We start from the raw sequence: 23,437 nt of genomic DNA, 5'->3' as shown, positions 1-23,437 counted from the left end.
TGAGCTAGAAGTCCAAGCAGCTGGCTGCTCAGCCTTGTCTTGAGATTGTGCCTTTTGGATGATTCAGAACTAGTTATTTATTTAGCTGCTCTAAGTATGCCCTCAATGCCACAGCAACTCTGTGATTCAGGGGCTATGTCTTAGAGTTTTATTGTTGTGAAGAGACATCATGACCATGGTGACTCTTATAAAGGAAACATTTAATTGAGGTGGCTTGCTTACAGTTTCAGAGCTTCAGTCCATCATGATCATGAAGGGGAGCATTTTGGCAGACAGACATGGTGCTGGAGCTGAGAGTGCTGCATCTTGCAGGCAACAGGAAGTCAACTGACTGTCACACTGAGGGAAGCTTGAGAAAAAGACCTCAAAGCCCACACCCACAGCGACATACGTCCTCCAACAAGACCACACCTACTCCCCAAAGGCCACACTTCCTAATAGTGCCACTCCTTTGGGGGACCATTTTCTTTCAAACCACCACAGGCTATAGGTACATTTAGGTTAGTAGCTTTCTGGGGACAGGATAAACTAGTCTTTGTGGACCACACCCCACAGTGGACCAGTGAGGTCTTAGAATTTGCATTTTTGACAAGGTTCCTGGTGATGCTGATGGCCCAGGAGCCCCTGGCCCAGGAAGTGAAGCTTTGTGTTCCAGAGCAGCCTGAATCTAAGAATTATTTCTTATTCCAGATAGATCCTGAGACAGTTACTAGTCTATGACATTTAATGTTCATATATGGATTTGCTGAATATGTCAATATGCAGAGGGTGGTAATGAAAAATATTGTCTGTTTGTGTAGGTCAGAGAACAGCTTTGTAGAGGTGGTTCTTGCCTTCCATCTTCAGTGGGTTCTGGGGATTGAACTTAGGTCCTCATCACTGGGTAGCAAGCCCCTTTGTCCTCTGAGCCCTCTTGTCAGCTCTCCGTGTTTTTATATCATTTGCTTTTAGGAACTCCTATGTGCGGTTAAGGCATTTATGCACCAATACGTGGGTAACAAGCACCAGCATCCCTATAGACACGGAGGAAGAGAGGCCCGTCATGCTGAAAGTAAGTGTGCCTGGGGCTGGTTTGTCTGCCGGCTGCTGCGTTCGCAGGACTGAGTGTGACTGACAGTCCATCTTTCAGGCATTAGAACTGGTTGCAGCTGATTGCGTGGGAGGGAATGTCTACCAGTGGCTCAGGTCTCTGACCTGGGTGGCAGGGCTATGGCTCAGCAGGGTGGGATGCAGATATCAAAAGGGCATGAGAGAATTCCAGGGGCATCTTCTCTACTTGGAATTATTTGAGACAGAGGAGTGGCATGTGAAAGAAACACTCTTTGGGGTCTCTTCAGGAACAGGGCAAGAAATGGGCATGGAAAGCCTTTCATTGTGATGATGGTTTTGGAGTTTCTCTGTCTTGTCCACACCCACCCAGTGTATCTGGGTACTGAGGATCGTGGTCTCTAGAGACTGTGCAGTTGTTCAATGGAAACACATATTGCAGATCGGAACCTGCCAGACTAAAGAAGACAAAGAAGCCTTTGCCATCGTGTGTGTCCCGCTGTCTGAGGTCCGAGACTTGGACTTCGCCAATGATGCCAACAAAGTGCTGGCAACCACGGTCAAAAAGCTGGAGAATGGCAGCATCACTCAGAACGAGAGGAGGTGAGTGGATTTCAAATGTGAAACTGAATCCTTAAGGGTCAACGGTGGACCTGGGTGTGGGAGTGAAGGCTTGTGATTCCAGCACTCAGGAGGTGGAGGCTGCAGGGTCAGGAGCTCAAGGTCATCCTCAGCTGCATAGCAAGCTCAAAGCCAGCCTGGGCTACATAAGACCTTATCCCTCAAAACTAGTTAAAAAAAAATCTAATCTCCTAAACAACAACAGCAGCAGCGGCAACAACAACCACCGCTACCACACACACACACACACACACACACACACACACACACACACACACACACACACACGTCAGTTCTTACAGTAAACCAAATGGCTCTAACAGAACATTTAGAATATTCTCCATAGCAGCAGCCTGGCTTCTGATGATGGTTCAGCAGTGAAGAATGCTTGCCAGCACCCGCAGCAGATGGCTCTTAACTACCTGTGACTCTAGGTCCAAGGGCCTTGCACCCTCCTCTGGCCTCCACAGGCACTGCACTCACATGCACATATACACATACACATACACACACATAAATAAAAATAGAAAATAAACCTAGAAATGTCTGATGGAATACTTATTTTTTCCATTTTATCTTGGCTTGAAAACAGATGATTTCAGTTTCTCTGTGCTCTTTTTTTTTGGAAAGCTTTTTAAAGATTCACAGGACCATGCTTGATTTGGTGTTTAGATGTAGAGTTTTGTATTTTTTGGATTCATGATACATTTCTCAGCTCTGATACCACAGACTGATCAAACATGTAATATCAGAAAAGAAAGTGTGCTTCTGCTTGTGTCACTCACTCAGAGAAACTGGGTCCTTGATTGATTATTCATTTATTTATAAGTATGTGAGAAAAAGAAGGCTATTGATAGCTAGAAGTCATTGTGTCTCCACTTTGTGCCCTAATTCTTCACAGAGCACTCCAATAGCTGTTCCCCATTTTGCCTAAAGGAAGTGGCGGTTAAACTCCACTGGGTGAAAGTACATGCATAGTAAGTGGGGGATCCAGTCATGTGACTGACAGCTGGGTGCTCTCAGGACCTCAGAGCAAAGATGCCCCCCCCCCCCCCCCCCCCCGCCATGCTCTGCTGTAGACTTTGAACAATAAGGAGTCATTTGCGGAGTCTCTGGCTGTGTGCATTGGTGTTCTCACCTCCAACCATTGCCATACAAGCCCCTTGCCAAACAGCCCAGCCAGGAATGACAAATGTAGTTCTTTTTTACTCTTTACTCTGTTCTTTGCTCTTTTGGGGGTCCACCACCCAGCTCCCAAATAAAACACACATGGAGGCTTATTCTTACTTATGAATGCCTGGCCTTAGCTTGGCTTATTTCTTGCCAGCTTTCCTTACCTTAAATTATCCCGAGTACCTTTTGCCTCTGGGCTTTTACTGTCTCTATTTCTGTATACTTTTACTTCTTACTCCATGTCTTGCTGTGTAGCTGGGTGGCTGGCCCCTCGAGTACTCCTCTCTTCTTTTTCTTGTTTCTTGATCCTCTCCTATATATTCTCTTGGCCTGCCAGCTCCATCTATCCTTTTTTCCTGACTCACTTTTGGCCATTCAGCTCTTTATTAGACCAATCAGGTGTGTTAGGCAGGCAAAGTAACAGCTTCACAGAGTTAAACAAATGCAACATAAAAGAATGCAACACATCTTTGTATCATTAAACAAATGTTCCACAGCATAAACACATGTAATACATCTTAAAATAATATTCCACAACAGGCAAAGTCAGAGAAGAAAATGCTGTGGCTCATTGGCTTCATTCCTCAGTTGGACATTCTTGAACATCTGTTCAAAAGAATTCCCAGAACGGAAGGGCAGAAATGTCCAGCCTTGTTCTAGACACCCCTCACTTAAGGCCATCCATGTTGGTCATAGTTGAAGAATGATAAAATTGTACTATGCTCATACAATAGAATAGCTGGGAATAGGAGTGAACTATTACATATGTGTGATGATGTGCGTGACTCTAACAAGTTTTGAACTGAGTAGGAAGGAAACAGGATGGATAAACCCACCATAACAGTCTGTGAGTGTTCTGTCTCTAAGTTCATAAGTTCCAGAGACCTTCAGACATACACCATACTGTATACCTCTTAACTAAACGTTGTCAGTATGCTATGCTGACAAACAGTCAAATGGTTTTCAGCTTCCTCTGTTCCTACCACTGCTTTCCCTGTGGGAGCCTGGGTTTGACAACTGTCCTCATATGTCTACCCTGTGGTGGCCAATGAAGGAGGCCAGGAGCAGACACCGGCCACTCACATGGCTACAAGAGACCAGAGCCAACTCACAACAGAAGTGCATTTCAGTGTGCAGATGGGGTGTTTTCCTCTTGTGCCTCTCTTGATGAATCCATTTCTGTCTGTCCCTCTCCTGCATTCACAGGAAGTTACACGCTTCTCTAAGAGGTCTCCTTAGGTAAACTTGAAGTATCTATTGAGTGTTCAGCCTCTCTGGGTGCTTCTTTCTACAGGCCATTCTCCCCCAGTTCTTGTGGGAGGGAACTCAACCCTTCATGATGTGTCTTAGGAGGTTGGTGGATCAGGATGACCCCTGACCCTATTTTTTTTTAATTTCTCCTTTCACTTTCCTTCTCTTCTGCTTTAGTGAAAAATAATAGCAAGGAGACTGTGCCTGAGAACTGGGAAGTTGCATTTGCTGATTCACCCTCATCCTGATGCTGTCCATGCTTCAGAGAAGTGAATGGGTTCTTAGTCCCCCACTTTAGAATTCAGGAGAAAACTCTTTCTGAGAATCACTGGCAGCCCTGATCCCCCACTGAGAGTGAAGTTACTATTAGCTGTGCTTTTTATTCAAAACTAAGGTCCAAGGGAGGGTTTTGGAACACTGCAGACCTCCCTCCAAGGGCCTGTGCTGCTGGATCTCGCTCTTCTCCCCACTGTGCTTTTTGTAGTCACCCCACGAAGGGGCTCTGTGGGTGCAGACCTCGGTCAGGCTTCAGCCTCCTCAGCCTTAGATGTTTTCATTTGAATTTTCTCTTTGTATTCTACATGACTGCACCAAGAAAGCAGAGTGTGAGGGGTGCGTGCATGCGTCATGGGAGGGAGGGTCCTGAGGTGCCAACTGCTACCTGGAGCCTGAGGGCACAGCACACACTTCTTACCGTGCTGCACTCTGTGGGACCTAATTTGTCCACAGAGGGTCGGCTGATGCAGCCAGTTCCGTGAGATTGAGCTCTTGATAGGTGCCAGGTGCTGGCCACACAGATGTGCTCCTTGGTTGCTGCAAAGGTAAAGGCTGTGTGTCCTTGTTTTCATGCAGCTAGAGGCTGGGGACATGGCTCAGTGGCAGGATGCTTGTCCAGCCAGCCCAAGACCAGGCCACACTTGCTTCCAAACCCAGAACCCTCAAGAAGCCCACCAGGTCTTCATGCAACAAACAGGGCAGAGTGGAGATTCTCATCAACACGTCATATAAATTATGATCTACCCTTCCTTCCTTCCTTCCTTCCTTCCTTCCTTCCTTCCTTCCTTCCTTCCTTCCTTCCTTCCTTCCTTCCTCCCTCCCTCCCTCCCTCCCTCCCTCCCTCCCTCCCTCCCTCCCTCCCTCCCTCCCTCCCTCCCTCCCTCCCTCCCTCCCTCTTCCCTCCCTCTTCCATCTCGCCTTCTCTTCTTTCTTCCTTTTCTTCCTCCCCTGCCCTCCTCCTCTTTCCTCTCTAACTCCTTCCTTTCCTCCCTCCCTTATTCCTTCTCTCTGTTCTCTCTTCTCTCCATTCCCCCTTCCTTTCTTTTTGTGAGACCTGGTTTCCTAGAGCCCAGGGTGTCCTTGAACTCTTTACCTTCTCTTTTATAATTGGCTTTAAAAAATCTCTATATGCTCTTGTCTGCATCCTTTCGATGCTGTGTTATAACTGCTAATTTTTCTTTTTTTTCTTTTTTTTTTTTTTTTGGTTTTTCGAGACAGGGTTTCTCTGTGTAGATTTGCGCCTTTCCTGGAACTCACTTGGTAGCCCAGGCTGGCCTCGAACTCACAAAGATCCGCCTGCCTCTGCCTCCCGAGTGCTGGGATTAAAGGCGTGCGCCACCACCGCCCGGCGAGCTAATTTTTCTTATAACCTGGACTTTTATTAGGTGATTATATGTATACTTTTTATTTCTCAGATTTCTGCTGGTTCTTTGCCTGCCCACCTACTCTTCATTCATAGCTACTATTTTAAATTATATGTATTTTTTATGGCAAGTTCTTTCTCTATCTGTTGAAGACTGACAATACACTCATTTAAATGTCACTTAGGAATGACTTTGTCATTTGAATCTTATTAGCGATGAGTCAGCTTTCTGATTTTTAGCATGATGGCTGTCTTTCCTAATGCCAGTTTTCTGTGTGTTTTGCAGTTTAATTATGTGGGCTTTCCTTGGGTGGAACATTATTGCTTTTTCTCTCTGTGCTCATTCATTTTCTCTCTGTTGCACAGCCTCCACCTGACTCCTCTCCACCAGGATGAGGAGTGGTGTTGAGGGTGAGAACTCATGCCCTTGCTGAGGTGAGGCACGAGTCATTGTGACCACAGGCGGACAGCTCCTGAGCTTCCTGTCCCCTGGGCATCTGCCTTGCTGCAGCCCACACAGGGCTCTGGAGTTTTGAGGCTCTCCGCAGGAGGGGCCCTCCTCCATCAGTCCCTCCACAGCTTCCGTTTGGCCCCTCACACGCCCCTCCAGCACCCCTTAGCTTACTCTTGGCTGAGTTATTCTTACTTTGTTCTTGACCCATGTGGCCTTTTATATTTTCAGGTGTGTGTCCTTTAAAATACATAATATGTATCTTATCCAACTTTGCTAAATCTGACAGGAAGTCTGTTGCATGGCTTTTCTTAGGGGTGTGTGAGCAGACAGCTACTCACCTCAGATAGGGAACCTATGTCAGACCAAAATAATGATGCCAGCCAGGTCTCACTTGAAGAGCTAATAATTGGGATGTGGATGGGGGTGACTCAGGAGCAGCTGCCATCAGGAGAGCCACCCCAGCAGGGGTGATGACTCATGCAGCTGCATTGGGAACTCCCTGTAGGCAGCTCCGTGAGCCCCACAGCCTCTCTTCCCAGCATCCCCCACAGTCCTAGAACCCTGGCAGCAGTCTTGTGAATCTTGAAGGTCTCAGCTTCCCAGACATGTGAGGCTTTGTGTTACTTTCTCAGTCTCATGAGCCCCCTTCTCCCTCCAGGCAGGGTAGAATGTTTGAATTTGGAGGAATTGCTTTAAACTAAGTCACAGAGGAAATCGTTTATTAGCAGGAAATTAGTAAGATTGCATGGAGTTCAGCTGACAACAGCCACCAGGTGGTTTTGTTGTTGTTTGGTTTGTTTTTTTCTTGACATATAAGTAAACGAGTGAACAAGAAGCGTGGTGTCTTTGGCTATCATCCTCATCATCACCAAAGGCACCTCTATACCTTAGGAATAATGCGTAGTGGCCCTCCATCAAGACTTAATGTTCTTGAGCTGGAGAGATGGCTCAGTGGTTAAAAGCATTGGCTGGCTGTTCTCCCAAAGGACCAAGGCTCAGTTCCCAGCACCCACATGGCATCTCACCATCATCTGTATGTAACTCCAGCTCCAGGGCATCTGATGCCCTCTTCTGGCCTCCTTGGGCTAAACACCCGCATAGATATTTATATGATAAAATAAAAAGTAAAAAAAAAATGTTCTGCTCATTATCTCATTAACAGTTACCGTTTTTAAGAGTAATCTAGAGTCACAACACAACTGAGCCTTTTGTTTTTCATGTCCAAACACCTAATTCTAGTTATGGAATCAGCAAGAGAAAATATTTATGTTCAGGCTAAATGTCCATTGAGCAGAGACTTATTCAGACTCAGTCTCACTTTAGCCTGCTGATGTTACCTGTTGTCACAGGATTTTATTTATTAACCATTTGCAATATTTGATTAGAGCTAGAATTGGAATGGAGGGTGGGAGGAACTAGACAGGAAATATTGTCGAAATAAGTAGCAAATGCATTAGATATTATATTTTGTTGATTTAATATGTTTTCTTAAAAAATAGTTTAACTTTCTTAGTGTTTCTCAGACTTAATTTTTAATAGTCCAAAATTGTCACAATCTTTTCTTTGGGATAGGTTTGTAACTAAGTTGTTGGAAGACCTCATCTTCTTTGTGGCAGATGTGACTAACAATGGACAGGATGTTCTGGATGTGGTCATCACCAAGCCAAATCGGGAACGGCAAAAACTAATGAGGGAACAAAACATCCTGGCACAGGTCAGTGGCTTCATGAATGAAATCTGCATGTTTTATGTTTTGAGTTACAGTACCAGTGATGCCTTGCTGTGTATCAAGTGACACTCGACACTTATTTCAGTTTCTGTGAGTTTTAAATGTGGAGGTGGTGTCTGTGGGCGGTGTTTGCTCAGGGGCATTCTCAGAGGGACTGTCAAGGTGCTTGGCATGGCTGCTGTCATCTCGAGAGTGGACTGAGAGGAGATCCACTTCCTAGCTGCCTCATAGAGTTTGGTACAAGTCTGCCTCAAGACAAAGCATTTCCTCCAGTGATGTGGTGAGTGTTAGCTTCTGGTGGTGGTTAGTGTTGGCTTCCTGTGGTGGTTAGTGTTGGTTTCTGGTGATGGTTAGTGTTGGTTTCTGGTGGTGGTTAGTGTTGGTTTCTGGTGGTGGTTAGTGTTGGTTTCTGGTGGTGGTTAGTGTTGGTTTCTGGTGGTGGTTAGTGTTGGTTTCTGGTGGTGGTTAGTGTTGGTTTCTGGTGGTGGTTAGTGTTGGCTTCCAGTGATGATTAGTGTTGGCTGCAGCTTGACGGCCGGAGAATCACTGAGAGATGGGCTGCTGAGCCTGTAAGGGATTGTCCTGATTAGGTTAGTTGATGTAGGAAGACTCATTAACTATAGCCGGGCTGATCCCCTGGTGGAGATCCCAGACTGCAGGAAATGGAGAAAGATCTGAGCACCACACTCATTGTTCTCTGCTCCTGGCTGTGGACGCAGGAAAGCAGCTGTCTGGAGTCCCTGCTGTGCCTTCCTCTCCACGGTGGGCTTCAACCTCCAAACTAAGACATTTCCCTTAAAAGTGAGGGATTCCAGAGAGGAGAGAGGGCATCTAGACACAGCCATAGCGTTTTAAAACATTACTATAGATCCCATATCCGTCAGTTTTGTGTGATTGGGTAGAAGTAGAGAGAGAATTCCACAGGAACATAGATGGCAGAAATTAGGGACCATTTGAGGCTAGTTCAGAGGTACCCACCACAGGTCTCCAAAATACCTGGTGTGGTCAGAGCATCTCAAGAAACAAATTTCCAAGTGACTTTGGAACCTTGCCACATGCTTCCTTCTGCTCTAGGAAGGCATAGCAGTTTAGTACAGAACTCTGAAGTACATAACATACCAGTAAATTAATTTGCTTTCTAGTAACCTGCAGTTACATGTTCTTTTTATTGTTTTATTTGCTTCTTAAAATAATTAGCTTTTGTATTAACCACATATGGCACTTAATGCAAAAATCATGACATTTATTAATAGTTAACATTAACACATTGTGCTGAGTTTGGAAAGGAATACATTGTCAGTTGATATCTATAGATTGTCTGAAAACAGTGCCTATCTGAAATAAAGTAAAGATCACAGGCCTAAGGGACAAAGTCTTTCTGTTGTCAGCAAATTATTTTTAGAAAGCATTTGATTTCAGGGACTTTTAGGACCTTGAGTGAATTATGAATATATTAACTGATATGTCCAACCTTTTATCTCATAAAATAAATATAAAATTCAAGGTTTAGGGAACATAAAATTCTTTTTAAAGTAATTTTATTTTTAAGAACTCCACACATAAACACTGACTGCATTGATCATGTCTGACCCACTCTCCCCCTCCAGCTTCTCTCTCCTCCAAACTCATGACCTCTCCCTTATTGTTATATGTATATACATACATATGTATATACAACCTGCTGAGTCCATTCAGCATTGCTCATTTGTGTCCAGTGTTGGCCACTGGGAGGCAACTGTGCTGTTTAGTGTTCATAGGTGCAGGTCCCCTGGCACACAGAAGACCCTCTCAGCGGGTGTCCCCTCTGGCTCTGCCGTCTTTCCACCTCCTCTTCCGTGACTTTCTGAGACGCAGATGTAGGGTGTGTGCAGATGTATTCATTAGACTTGGGCCCAGGGACTTTGTCTATATTTTGACGATCTGTGGATCTCTGTAAGTCTCCACCTGTTGCAAAAAGAAACTTCTTTGGGAACACAAAAGCCTCAAAGAACCACACTGTCATATTTCATGAACTCCCAGGGACAATTCCTTTCAATTTTGAATTCTTGTTTTGAGGCTCATGGCCTTGATCTCATGTTCCTTCACAGAGAACTTAGCTTGCTGGTTCCTCTCCAGAAGGCAAGAATGTGGCTCCCTGGGAATGGGGGTGGGGGTGTCTTCCTGATTGCTTCTGTGGTTCCTTGTTAAGACTTCAGTGTTGATACATTCATTCCCACAGCCACTTACCTGCATACTGTGAACAGTGGATGAACTCTGAAAAAGAGTTTTATGTATTTAGAATCTCTGTTGTTAGGTGCCTATGTGTTTGGAGTTATTTCCTTTTGCCTAAAATGAGGTGAGAGTGACATTTGGAAGCCGTTACCTGATGTAAGTTTCAGGTAAAAAGTAAGCATTTTTTTTTTATGTTATTTTGATTTGGGAAAATTACGGAAAAATAACAGAATAATAAAAGCATATAGAAAATACATTTTAATTCATCTGAATATATCCATGTAGCTTGATACAAACACCTTCATATTTCCCATCTTAATGAAATACAATATCTAAATAAAATTAATTATGTCACTGATGTAGTGGACTTGTTGACTTTGGCTGCTCTTGTAAGCAGTGGGTTTTTGGTTTGACGGTGTGTTGTTTATTATTCAGGACTAACAACCACTAAGCACCTTCCACTTTTGCCCTAATTCCACTCACATATTTCTACAGTGCTTTTAAGCCTGTGCTGTTTGTTAAAATTGCAAATAGGTTGCAAAGCATGCATGTGTGTCCATCAAAGCGGAAGGATCTTCTTGTTCTTCTAGGTGTTTGGGATCCTTAAAGCGCCTTTCAAAGAGAAGGCAGGAGAAGGCTCGATGCTGAGGCTGGAGGACCTGGGTGACCAGCGCTATGCCCCCTACAAGTACGTGCTGCGGCTCTGCTACCGCGTGCTGAGGCATTCGCAGCAGGACTACAGGAAGAACCAGGTGGGTCCGCGCCTGAGCACGAGAGGTCTTGGTTAAAGTGTAGACTGAAGAGGCGGAAATTGGACTTTGCAAGGACCGGCTTTATGCGAGCAGCCCAGAGAACATTTGTGAGGACAGTTGAGCTGAACAGGTGCTTGTTCTGAAGTGTTATACTTGCAGGGATGCTGCTTACCTGCACATGGTCCCAGCGTCTGCTGAGCAGGTTCTTGGGAGGTGCAGCCTTGCTCCGAGCACACCGACTAAGATATCTCTTTTGGCCAAGATCCAACATGCACCTGAAACAGAAGGGTCTGAGGGGAGGGGTGGGGTGGGTGTGCAGAGGAATGATATGCTCAGGGGTTGGGGAGCTCTGGAGAGTGGGAGCCATCTGCAGGACTGTAGGGGAACAGGCATTTTATGTAGACAGAGTAATCGGATTGGATACCTTTCTTCCCTGTGACCAAATTCCTGACAAGAAGAAACTAGAGGGCTTCTTTGGACCCACAGTTTGAAGGTGTTCAGACTATCATGGAGGGCAAAGCACATAGCAACCCCTGGCCTCTTGGCAGAACAGGAAGCTAGAACAAACAGATTGGGTTATAAAACCTCAAGGCACGCCCACCCCTAGTGACCCACTTCCTCCAGGGAGTCTCTGCCTGAAGGCTCAGCCTTCCACAACTCTGCCCCCTGCTGGGGACCAAGTGTTCAGACTGTGAGTCTATGCAGCTGGGCAGGACGAAAGAGTGAGGATTTTGGAAAGGCTGCCATGGTCCAAGGGCAGCCTGAGCTGTGGAGGACAGGCGTGGCCTATGTTGGTCTAGGGATTAGCCAAAAGCTGTAATCTGCTAGTGAAATTATTTCAAGTCTCACTTTGTCTTAAAAATATGTAATAGAGTTTGGAAAGATGTCTCAGTGCTAAGCACACTGGCTTCTTTTCCAGAGGACCTGGGTTCAATTCTCAGCACTCACAGGCAGTTTAATGTCCTGCTGAAACTCCAGGCCCGGGGGATCCAATGTCTCTTTCTTCTGGCCTTCGTTGGCACTGAAGTCACATGGGTGTACATACATACATACAGGCAAAACACAAACACACACAAAATACAGTCTTTAAAAATTTGTAATATTTTGCATTGGGTTTAATGATGCAAATGTTTGACATAAAGCTACATTATTGATCACCTGGCATTTTATTCATGTATTTCTTGTCTAGTAGAAGGATCTGTGTATAGCTGGTGGTTTTTGTTCTTTTTTGTTGTTGTTTGTTTTTTTGAGCAGTGTTTCTTTGTGTAGCCCTGGTTGTCCTAGAACTCATTCTGTAGACCAGGCTGGACTTGAACTCAGAGTTCCGCCTGCCTCTGCATCTCAAGTGCTGGGATTAAAGGTGTGTGCCACCAATTGCTGAGTTTAGTTCATGAGGGCATATGGCTTTGAGAGAGGACTGGGAGGAAGGACCTGAGATTCAGGGCTCAAGGTGACTGATGAGGAGGTGGATGGTGTTAGAGACAAGCAGGCAACGCTCAGCATGCACTCACTTTGTTTCAAGCTTAACGGTTTTCACAAATCAACTCAGTTTAAATAGTATTGAGTTAAGATAAGGGACAGAGACTGAGAAGCCAAGGGAGACACTCAAACTTAGTGTTTTTTGTTTGTTTTCTTTTTTCTTTTCTTTTCTTTTTTTTTGCATTGGGGAACAAACTTGGCACCAGCTGGGCACCATGACTTGGCTCTACCGTCAGCTGCCAGGCTGTAGTTTTAAGAATGGACCCAGTGTGTAAACTCAGGTTTTGAGTTATTTCCCGAGAGCTTGAAAGTGTTTTGGCAAGAAAACATTTTTTTTTTCTTCATGAAGAATGTGTTAAAATATGTTGGCTTTGGAATTCAGCTTCAGATTAAGAAAGGTCAAAAAAGAATATGTAGACAGATTAGCTAGATAATAAATAATATGTCAAGAAGCAGGAACAAACTGACAGTTTAAACAGGCCTAAGCATATTATGTACTTAGGTACATGCCATATAATATGTAATAGGCATCTCTAATACATCTTGGTGATGAACCTAGTTCTTTCTGGCTGAAATGCTGCTGCAGGGTCATACTTCCAGTTTCACTACATTCCAGTAGGATGGCAGTGTAGAGCGTGGCGTTCCTGTCTCCCCAGGAAGGACGTAGATCCAGAACTCTCTTCAGGCATTCGGGGATGTAGCACTGGAGACATCCTGCACAGCACCTGCCTGGCTGAGCACAGGGTCAGTGGAGAGGCAGCTGGGCAGGTTCCACTCCTGCCCACTCCTCTTCTTGGGTTCCCTGAACTAGTTACTTGTCTTGTAGCTGTGATCAAAGCCTGTCAAGGAGCCACAGAAGGGAGTGTTGTTTATCTGGGCTCAGTTTGAAGGCATCATGGCAAGGAAGACCTAGCAGCAGGTGACGTTGTGGTGGTGACAGCATAAGACAGTGGCTGGCACACATCTGGCACCTGGAGCTCAGAGCACAGGGTGGGGGTCTGCCCTGAAAGCACTCATTTTCCTGCCAAGCAAACACATTTGAGCATGTGCATATACATGCACACATATAGTCACCTGCCTGGGTAGATATTTACATGCTCTCTAGATTCCCTGCAGTGTGCCACTGTGGGTGATCTACTCCTTCCTTCCTCTCCCTCCCCTCCCCTCCTCTCAAGAGCTAAGTCACTGATCTGACCAAGAAACAAGGACTCCTGGGTGCTTACTGAGAGTCAAGTCCCTGCAGAATCTCATTGACTCTAAGCCATGGCTGGAACCTCTTTTTTCTGTTCTGTTGAATTAAATATGTGTGCATTTGCTCAGACCCAAATGGGGTCATCTCTATCATCCCCAAAGACCCAGGGACCATTTCAGAACAGGGGTGGGAAGATTGTAAGAGCTAGAGGCCGGTCGGTATAGGAGGCCTGAGAACTGCTGCCTTCTGGATAGGACATGATGTTGAATTCATGAGCACACAGCAGCTGTGGCTACCTGTCTATACAGCCAGCGCCTACAAACGGACGACAGGCCTCCACAGAGAAACCCTGTCTCAAACAAAACAAAACAAAACAAAACAAAACAGACAGGCCTAATTGGCAGGAAGATGTTCAGCTTTCTATGGCCCCATGTTGGAATGCCAAAGTGTGCTTGGTTGTTTTCACTCTTTTGGGGCCACCTCCCAGCTTCCAAATAAAACACACATGGAAGCTTATTCCGGCATTTATTTACTTATTTATTTAGTTTTTTTGAGACAGGGTCTCTCTATGCAGCTCTGGCTATCTTGGAACACCCTCTGTAGACCAGGCTGGCCTTGGACTCAAGAGACCCGAATGCCTCTGTCTCCCAAGTGCTGGGATGTAAGGCATGTGCCATTACTACCTGGTGGAGGCTTATTCTTAATTGTAAATGCCTGGCCTTGGTTTGGCTTGTTTCTAGCCAGCATTTCTTAACTTAAATGATCTCATCTACCTTTTGCCTCTGGGCTTTTGCCTTTCTCTTTCTTCTGTAATCTTACTTTCACTCTTACCCCATGGCTGGCTGGGCGGCTGTGTGGCTGTGTGGCTGGGCGGCTGGGCGGCTGTCTGGGCAGCTGTGTGGCTGCGCGGCTGTCTGGGCGGCTGGGCGGCTGGGCGGCTGGGCGGCTGGGCCCTGGAGTCCTCCTCCTTCCTCTCTTGTTCCTCAATCTTTTCTTTTTTCCTCCCAGATTTCTCCTATTTATCTTCTCTGCCTGCCAGCCCCACCTATCCTTTCTCCTGCCTTGCTATTGGCTGTTCAGATCTTTATCAGACCGATCAGGTGTTTTAGACAGGCACAGTAACACAGCTTCACAGAGTTAAACAAATGCAACATAAAAGAATGCAACACATCTTTGCATCATTAAACAAATGCTCCACAGCACAAACAAATGTAACACATCTTAAAATAATATTCTTCGACAGAAGAACAGGGGTCTGCAGGAGTGAGAGGCAAATTAGAGAGGGTAATGGAGGGCACATATGATCACAGTAGACTGCATACATGTGTGAAACTGTCAAAAATAAAGACAGAATGCTTTGCATTAAACAAGAGGCAGTGTAAAGATGGTCTTCTTCTCCCAAGCTGGACCTGAGTAACATCACTGAAGAGACTCACCTCAGGGCATGTCTGTGAGGGTGTTTCTAGGTCTTAAGTGAAGATGGAAGACCTTGAATGTGGGCAGCACCATCCCATGAGCTGGGCCCTGGACTAAATAAAAAGGAGAAAGTGAGCTGAGCACCAGGGTCCCCCACTTCCTGACTGAGTCCTATGTGGCCAGCTTACCTCCTTCTGCCCTGGCTTCCTGACCACAGCCAACTGTATCCCTCGAACTATGAGCCACAGTAAGCTATTCCTTCAACTACTGCAAATGGCTTTCTGATGGTTTATGGGAAAGGAATTTAAAATGTAGGCAGAAAAGCTTTACTTTTTGCTTTGATTATCTAATTTTCCTTTGTCTCTACCTGCATTTAACACACTAATAAAGAGTTCATGTGTGATTTAGTGGTAACCCAGGTCTTTAATGTTGTATTTGGGTTTATTACTATTTAGAGAACTCAGTAGCACCTGTAATTTCATTTAATTATTTATCAACATCTTGGAAGCTTGCCTCACACCAGAGTATGATTCTGATGGTCATAAAAGTGTGTAAATCAATCTATAGCTTTAAAGTGATACACTGCAGAGGACTTTTACTTTAGTTAATTGGCTACCCAATAGCAAGACATCATTCTGAAAGGCCACAAAAATGATGCCTAGATTATAATTAGATTTGTGTAACCAATATCATTTTCAAGGACTAGATATGTTCCGGTAAATTTTGCTCAAGGCAGAAACCACTTTCTGATCAATAAATTGTCTCATCATAGGAACAGAGGTGCATTCCCAAGGAGAAACCCCCAGAAGAGAAAACATTTGCTCACTGAAGGGGTTACATTCCTTAGCTCTAAGGTGCTATGGATGTGTGGCTGACACACAGAATGTGAAAGCAAGTGATTGTGGTTTGGGAGGTAGGAAAGTGAGGATGAGGGACAAGGAACAGGACTGGAGAGATGGCTCAGCAGTTCAGAGCCCTGACTTCTCTTCCAGAGGGCCTGGCTTCAGTTCCCAGCACCCACATTGGGGCTCACAAGTGCCTGTAACCCCAGTTCCAGGATATTTGACGCCTTCTTCTGGCATCTGTGGGTACTGCATGCATGTGGTGCACATGCCCACACAAATAATAAGTATTTTTTTAAAAAAAGAACAGAACCAGGAGCAGACTAAATAGGGCGTAACTGAAACTCCCAGTGATGTTTTCTCTCTCACTGTTAGAATAACAGTTTGTCCTTTACCACAACTCACAAGGACTCTGTTTTTAAATAAAGAAATTATCACCTAACCAAGCTGATTCTCTCTTATACAATTAAAAATTATTTATTTTATGTGTGTGAGTGTTTCCCCTGCCTGTGTGTATGTGCACCGTGTGTGTGCCTGGTACCACAGGAGCTTCGCAGGTGCCGCTCATCGCCTGGCACGCCCCTCCTGGTGCTCCCGCGGCTGCTGTCCTGTCCTTCTCATTCTTGCTGGCATGCCACTGTTTTTCCAGCCGCTCACCTGCCGCTGCCTCTTGTCTCCTCCTGTTTCCTTTCACTCACCCACGTGTGAAAGCGTGTTGTCTGCTCATCTGCTCTCTTTGGTCTCCTGGTGTGATCTCCAGAGAGACCTTTCTCATGTATACCACACTCATAGCCTCCCACAGGGTGCCCAGAACTTTTGAAGCCGTCACGAAATAGTTATTACATGGTTGGATGTAATTAATAACTCGAGCTATTATGTGGTCCTTTTTGATTGCTCCCTACGGATAAGTGTGCTAAGTTTTTGATATTATTTATCAGAGAAGATCTTGTTGGTCATTCTAGTGTCAGTCTGAGGAAAACAAACAAACAAACAAACAAACAAACAAACAAACAAACCTGGTCCATGCAGGACCTTCAGACGGCTGCACCCATCTCAAGTTCCAGGAGTGAGGCATCAGGCAGTCACATGCTTTTTAAAAATTATTCTTATTTTACTGGAAATCGATAGTTATAACTTCTGGTGAGAATCAGAGGGCCCCTTGCAGGCTGGTGAAATTCTAAGTTACCAAGGCATAAAAACTAAATTTATATTTGTTTTGCTCACTTACAAGAGTGTCAGTGCCCATTTAAAAAACAATGATTAATGACATAGCTTTTAATTAATTAATTAGTTATTTGTGGAACTGAGGATGGAATATTGAGCCTTTCACATGCTAGGTAAGCAATCTCCCACAAAGCTCCACCCCAGCCCTTGGTTACAGTTTGAATTATGAAGACAGTGGATACCTTTTGTTTTCTCCAGAAATTCTCTTTATTGAAGCATTATTTACTTGTTTTTCTTCTGACAAACTCTCGCTGGATTTTCCTGACTCAGCTGCTCCAAGTTGCTGCATCCCAGGGGGTCTGCCACTTCCAGGCAGCTCCTGCATGTGCTAATGTCTCTCCCCACTTCTCCCTCCACCCCCCCCCCCCCAGGAGTACATTGCTAAGAACTTCTGCATCATGCAGTCCCAGATTGGCTATGATATTTTGGCAGAAGACACGATCACAGCCTTGTTACACAACAACCGCAAACTCCTGGAGAAGCACATCACAGCAAAGGAAATCGAGACCTTCGTCAGCCTGCTCAGGAGGAACCGCGAGCCGAGGTCTGCTCTGGCTGGATTGGGGGCCATAGCCAAGCTCTGCTCTGTCAGGGATGGAAGAGTATCTTTGTTTTTTATTAAGTTTACAAAGTTGAGCACTTATTGTAGCACTGACTGTTGACGGGCAGACGATGCATTTATTTCTGTGATAATGGTGTGTGTTAACTACTTCTGCTTTTTAGGTGATGGGAGCCCTTTGGAGACACTGTTGACATGTCTTTCTGGTGCTGGGGAAATCTAACCTAAGGCTTACACATGCCAGGGAAGTGATTGGCTGCTGCACTGCCCCCCAGCACCAGACTTACATTTAAATGCACTCATTTACTTCTATATGGCCTTTCAAAATATATTCATGTATTTCACACCTGTAATCCCAGCTGCTCAGAAGTCTGAGACAGGAGGATTACAAGACTAGGAATTGGGTTACAACAGCGAGTTTAAGGAAATCTTGGGTAACTTAGTAGGGCCCTGTAGCAAAATAAATTTATAAAACAGTTGAGGAGTTAACCCAGTGGGAGACTGTGAGGCTCAAGGTTTAGTTCCCAGCGCTGCAAAAGGAAGCCACAGAAAACCCAGAATGTGTTCCCATAGACTCACCCAGGGGCCAGCTGTGGGCCACGTGTGTCCTAGGAGAGCTTTGGATGATGATCAGCTCATTTATGGGCCATGGCACCATGTTGTGGTGTCAAAAAGTTGGGCACTTCTGATGGGCGCCTCATTTAAATATTATGTAGCTCCTTCTCATGAGGTAAGTGTTGTGCATTGTTATCTAGATTTTAATAAAATTAACTGAATGACTTACTATCTATTTCTTTTTTGCTACTGGGAATTGAACCGAGGGCCTCTGACAACTGTAGGCCAAGCTGGCCTGGAGCTTACTATGTAGCCCAGGTTGACCTTCCCCTTGAGGCAATCCTCCTGCCTCAGACTCCCAAGTGCTGGGATGACACAAGTGACCACTACACTTGGGGGCTACTGAGCTTTTACCCGCACTCTGGGAAGGAGAAGATGAAGGACAAGCCACATGCTGGTGAGCACCCCGGTCAGGAAGGGGGTGCCAGGCCTGAGGGTTTGTGGTCTCTTCTCACTCTGTGCTGCCTTAGCTGGGAGCAGTGCGTGTGGAGCAGCCAAGAACGCCCACTGTGCTTTCGCTGCTGAATCCTATAGCAGTAAATGTCAGCAGGCGGACGGGCCTCTCCCCAAGTGTGCGTCCTAACCCTGTTACATACTCACTTGGTTTTGCTTTTTTGTTGATACTTGGGTTTGGAGACACTCACTTGAGGGAAGATAAATGATTTTCCTAACATGAGTCATTGTGCTAATGGATGAACATAATCTAAAAAACAGAAGTCAACATACCCATTCTACACAAGGCTTACATGTAATAGAAAGAATTGTTTAATTTGCTTTTAATGATGCAGTAGATGAACAGCACACAGATAAACACTGCATTGAAACAATATTAAAACAGCATCAAAACAAGCTTCTTTTATTAAATTCCAAATTATGTTTTTGTTGTGATGATTTTATTAAAATGCTTTGTTGGGCTGGCGAGATGGTGCAGTAGGTGAAAGCATTTGCCAATGGAGGCTGATGGCCCAACTTCAGTGCCCAGATCTCCAGGAGAAGAGCTGGGTGCGGGGACACTTGGCTCACGTCTGTGATCTGGCACTGCACAGTGAGATGGAGGTGGAGGCGGGACAGTCGGCCAGAAGTCTGTGGACTGGTCAGCACGGTGCAGCAGAAGCAAGAGACCTTGCCTCAAGGTGGAAGGACAGAGCTGACTGCTGAAAGTTGTCCTCTGACCTCCGCACACGCCATGGCTTGCCAGAGCCCATGTCTGGCCATGCACACACTTTAATAATTAAACGTTTTTTTTTTAAATTAGTGAGTGGATACACTCTAGACACTTTGTTTACAATAGTGAAATTGTTGAAGAATCACTAAAAGATATTCTGTTAAATATAAAAATAAAATGCTTTTTCTTCATGTTCACTTTTCTCTTCCTAGGTTTCTAGACTATTTGTCTGATCTCTGTGTGTCCAACAGCACTGCCATCCCCATCACTCAGGAACTCATCTGCAAATTCATGCTGAGTCCTGGCAATGCGGACATCCTCATTCAGACAAAGTAAGCTGCCCCATGGAGGTGTCTTGGAATATCCCTCACTGTATGTGTGCTTCTTAATAGATTTTGTGTGTCATTGGTTTCAAGGCTGGTGTCCATGCAAGTGGAAAACCCCATGGAGAGCTCCATCCTTCCTGATGACATTGATGATGAGGAAGTTTGGCTTTACTGGATTGACAGCAACAAGGAGCCTCATGGCAAGGCCATCAGGCACCTGGCCCAGGAAGCCAAGGAAGGCACCAAAGCTGACCTAGAAGTTCTTACTTACTACAGGTACTGGGGCACTCACACTCCACAGCGAATATTCACTGGGAGCCGATTCTTGAAAACTTCTAAGAATTAGAGATACAGTCAGAGGGCATTTAAAACTCAGAGAGGGGAGCTGAAATGGTCAGGACCACCTTAAGATCTCAAAATGAAAGCTAATGTATGTGTATTCTGCTTGCATTCTCTGATGAGCTTGGGACTTTTGTCAGTAATGCGTTTCTTCCTGTTACTGATGGGACCTAGGGGCGGATGAGCAGCAATGAGACCTTGACTGTGGACTGAGGGGGAAGAGGAACTGGGGAGATAGATCTGGTTGCAGGGGTGGCCTCACAAGAAGTGGCAGTGGGTTAAGAGGGGATCTTGTGAGCATGTGCACTTTGGGGCTGGAGAGGTGGAGGTGTCTGTAGTTCTGAAAGGTCACCTGTGTTCACCAGCAAGAACAGGAGAGGTGGTTCCCAGGGGTCAGTATGTTGGGATCAATAATCTAACTGGGGGGCTGGCAAGATGGCTCAGTGGGTAGAAATGTTTGTCATGCAAATCTGACAACCTGAATTTGATCCCTGGAACTAATGGGGGAAGGGGAACCAACTCTGACCTCCACACGGTGATGGGTGATGTGTGGTGTGTGGATGCCCTCCTTCCCCCTCAAAGAGAAAAAAAACCAACAACAGTTAAAAAGACCTAACTGGCTCTGAATTTAAGAGATAAAACCCAAGGCAGAAGCTCTCGAGACAGGTTGATGGGAATCAGGGAAGGGTGCAGAACACCTGGAGTCTACTGGCTTTTATCTCTCAAAAGCAAACTGACGCTGCACCCTTAATCTTAGAGGCTGGAGAACCCTGTAGTGGCGCCATTGGGACCGATCCTGTTTGCTCTGTGAACCAGGCGGGGACAAAGTCAGTGTAGATGCTGGGGGGTCCCCACCCTCACCCCAGCAGAGGCTGGGAAGGTGGAGAGAGGTGTCTTCCTGTGACTCATTGTCCATTCCAGGTTTGGTGCACTTGATGTTAGGACTGAGGTCCTGGCCGTGAGAGGAGCCTTAGTGACAGGGACAGAGCGTTAGACCTCTGCTGTCATTGGTTCAGTATGGAAGAGTTTGGCTCAGTGTTGTAAGTGCTGATGAACACATGTGCACAGCCAGCAGATGGCTTGCCTTGTTGTTTAGGGCCTTGATGGAGGCAAGAGGAATAATGTAACACATCTCATACTTTCAGGTACCAACTAAACCTCTTCGCGAGGATGTGTTTGGACCGCCAGTATCTGGCCATCAACCAGATTTCAACACAGCTGTCTGTAGACCTGATCCTTCGCTGTGTGTCTGATGAGAGCCTGCCCTTTGACCTCCGAGCTTCTTTCTGTCGACTCATGCTCCACATGCACGTTGACCGGGACCCCCAGGAGTCTGTGGTGCCTGTTCGCTATGCCCGGCTCTGGACCGAAATCCCCACAAAGATCACGATTCATGAGTATGTTTGGAAACTGTATGTCTTAGTTAGGGTTACTATTTTTTTAAAGTAATTTATTTATTTTATGTTATGTGCATTAGTGTTTTGACTGCAAGTATGCCTGTGTGAGGGTGTCAGACCTTGGAGTTACAAATAGTTGTGAGCTGCCATGTGGGTGCTGGGAATTGAACCCAGGTCCTCTAGAAGAGCAATCAGTGCTCTTAACCACTGAGCCATCTCTCCAGCCCCAGTTAGGGTTACTACTGCTGTGATGACATGACCAAAGTAACGTGGGGAGGGAAGGGTTTATTTGGCTTTTGCTTCTACATCATCTTCATCATTGAAGAAAATCAGGCAGGACAGGAACTCAAGCAGAGCAGGAAACCTGGAGGCGGAAGCTGATGCAGAGGCCATGGAGGGGAGCTGCTTCCTGGCGTGTTCCCCATGACTTGTTCAGCCTGATTTCTTAAAGACCGCAGGACCACCTGCCCAGGGTTGGCACCACCCACAATGGCCAGCCCCCCCACCCCCATTAATCACTAAATAAGAAAATGCCCTATAGTATAGTCTTGCCTACAGAAGGATCTTATGGAGACATTTTCTCAATTGAGGGCCCCTCCTCTCTGATGACTCTAGCTTGTGTCAAGTTGACAGAAAACTATCCAGTACATCGTATTCATTACTTTTTCATAGCTGATGAGAAACAGCAACAGAGGAAAAGATTTATTGCAGTTCACAGTTCGAGGGAGCAGTCCATGATGACAGAGAAAACTGCCAGGACCTCGGGGCAGCGTCACCTTGAATATTCACTCAGGAGGCAGAGATCTCACTTCTCATTTTTTTCTCTCTTTATTCAGTAATGGTCTCCACACTCAAAGTGGGCCTTTCCTCTTCCGTTAATTGATTCTGGAAACATCCTCACAGATGTGCCCAGAGGTATGTTTTCTAGAGGATTTGAGGTCCTGCCACATTGACAGTGAAGATGAGCTGTTACAGACGCATTTCTCAGGACGTTTAAATTCAGTAGATGAAAACAAAGTCAAGTGCCTTCAACTTTAAAATGAAAAACACAGGAAGGGATTTGTACATGTTCTGTTCATGCTGTTCATGTGGGAAGAGTCAGTAAGATATCCTGATGTGGGATGTCCTTCTGTATGCTGTGAATATGTGTTGTTCCCACTGGTTAATAAATAAAGCTACTTTGGCCTATGGCAAGGCAGGATAGTGGGAAATCCAAGCAGAGATAGAGGGAGAAGAAGGGCGGAGTCAGGACAGACAATATCCAGCTGCCCAAGGATCAAGATGCCAGCAGACCAGTAATGCCACAGCCACATGGCAAAATATAGATTAATAGAAATGGGTTCATTTAAGATGTAAGTGCTAGCTAGTAATAAGCCTAAGCCATCGGCCAAAGTAGCTTTATTTCTTAACCAATGGGAAGCAACACATATTCACAGCGTACAGAAAGACATTCCACATCAATACCCCCCCCTGCCCCCACTGCGGGGCAACATGATAGCTCTCTAGCAGGAAACATGTTTCTGGAAGCTAGTAAACAAATAACTATAACAGTCACAGCTTGCTGAGTGTGTGGTGACTGGCAGGCTGCACCTTGCTTGTTCCATCTCAGTTTGCAATGGCCTGTGTCGCAGATGCAATGTGTACCCCAAGAGGTTGACTGACGTGTCCAAGGCAATGCACTCTGGGAGTCAAATAACACCCTACTTCTCGGTGTTTCTCATCAGCTTAACTTGCTCTTGTGTTATCTGTCCAGGTATGACTCTACCACAGACTCTTCCAGAAATGACATGAAGAGGAAATTTGCCCTCACGATGGAATTTGTTGAAGAATATTTGAAAGAAGTTGTAAATCAGCCATTTCCCTTTGGAGACAAAGAGAAAAATAAGCTGACATTTGAGGTATTTAAAAAAATTTCAATTTATTTTCTTGGTGCCTGTTGCCCACAGTGGTCAGAAGAGGGTGTCAAATCCCCTGAACCGATGACTGAGAGCCGTGCTGGCGCTGAG

At 45.5% G+C, this 23,437-nt stretch overlaps 1 protein-coding gene across 1 annotated transcript in view; it reads left to right on the top strand.

The window, feature by feature from the left end:
* Positions 1-23,437, top strand: part of Itpr2 (inositol 1,4,5-trisphosphate receptor type 2) — a 419,948-nt gene that overhangs the window by 116,502 nt on the left and 280,009 nt on the right. Inside the window, exons 12-20 of the mRNA XM_006986630.4 lie at positions 952-1,051; positions 1,490-1,650; positions 7,758-7,899; positions 10,716-10,877; positions 17,402-17,574; positions 19,582-19,701; positions 19,786-19,971; positions 21,180-21,431; positions 23,185-23,329. Coding sequence (XP_006986692.1) covers positions 952-1,051; positions 1,490-1,650; positions 7,758-7,899; positions 10,716-10,877; positions 17,402-17,574; positions 19,582-19,701; positions 19,786-19,971; positions 21,180-21,431; positions 23,185-23,329 — 1,441 coding nt within the window. The remainder of the gene's footprint in view (positions 1-951; positions 1,052-1,489; positions 1,651-7,757; positions 7,900-10,715; positions 10,878-17,401; positions 17,575-19,581; positions 19,702-19,785; positions 19,972-21,179; positions 21,432-23,184; positions 23,330-23,437) is intronic.

Source organism: Peromyscus maniculatus, chromosome 3 (genome assembly GCF_049852395.1).
Source record: "Peromyscus maniculatus bairdii isolate BWxNUB_F1_BW_parent chromosome 3, HU_Pman_BW_mat_3.1, whole genome shotgun sequence".
NCBI classification, from domain to species: domain Eukaryota; kingdom Metazoa; phylum Chordata; class Mammalia; order Rodentia; family Cricetidae; genus Peromyscus; species Peromyscus maniculatus.
This window is presented reverse-complemented; position numbering and strand designations above follow the sequence as displayed.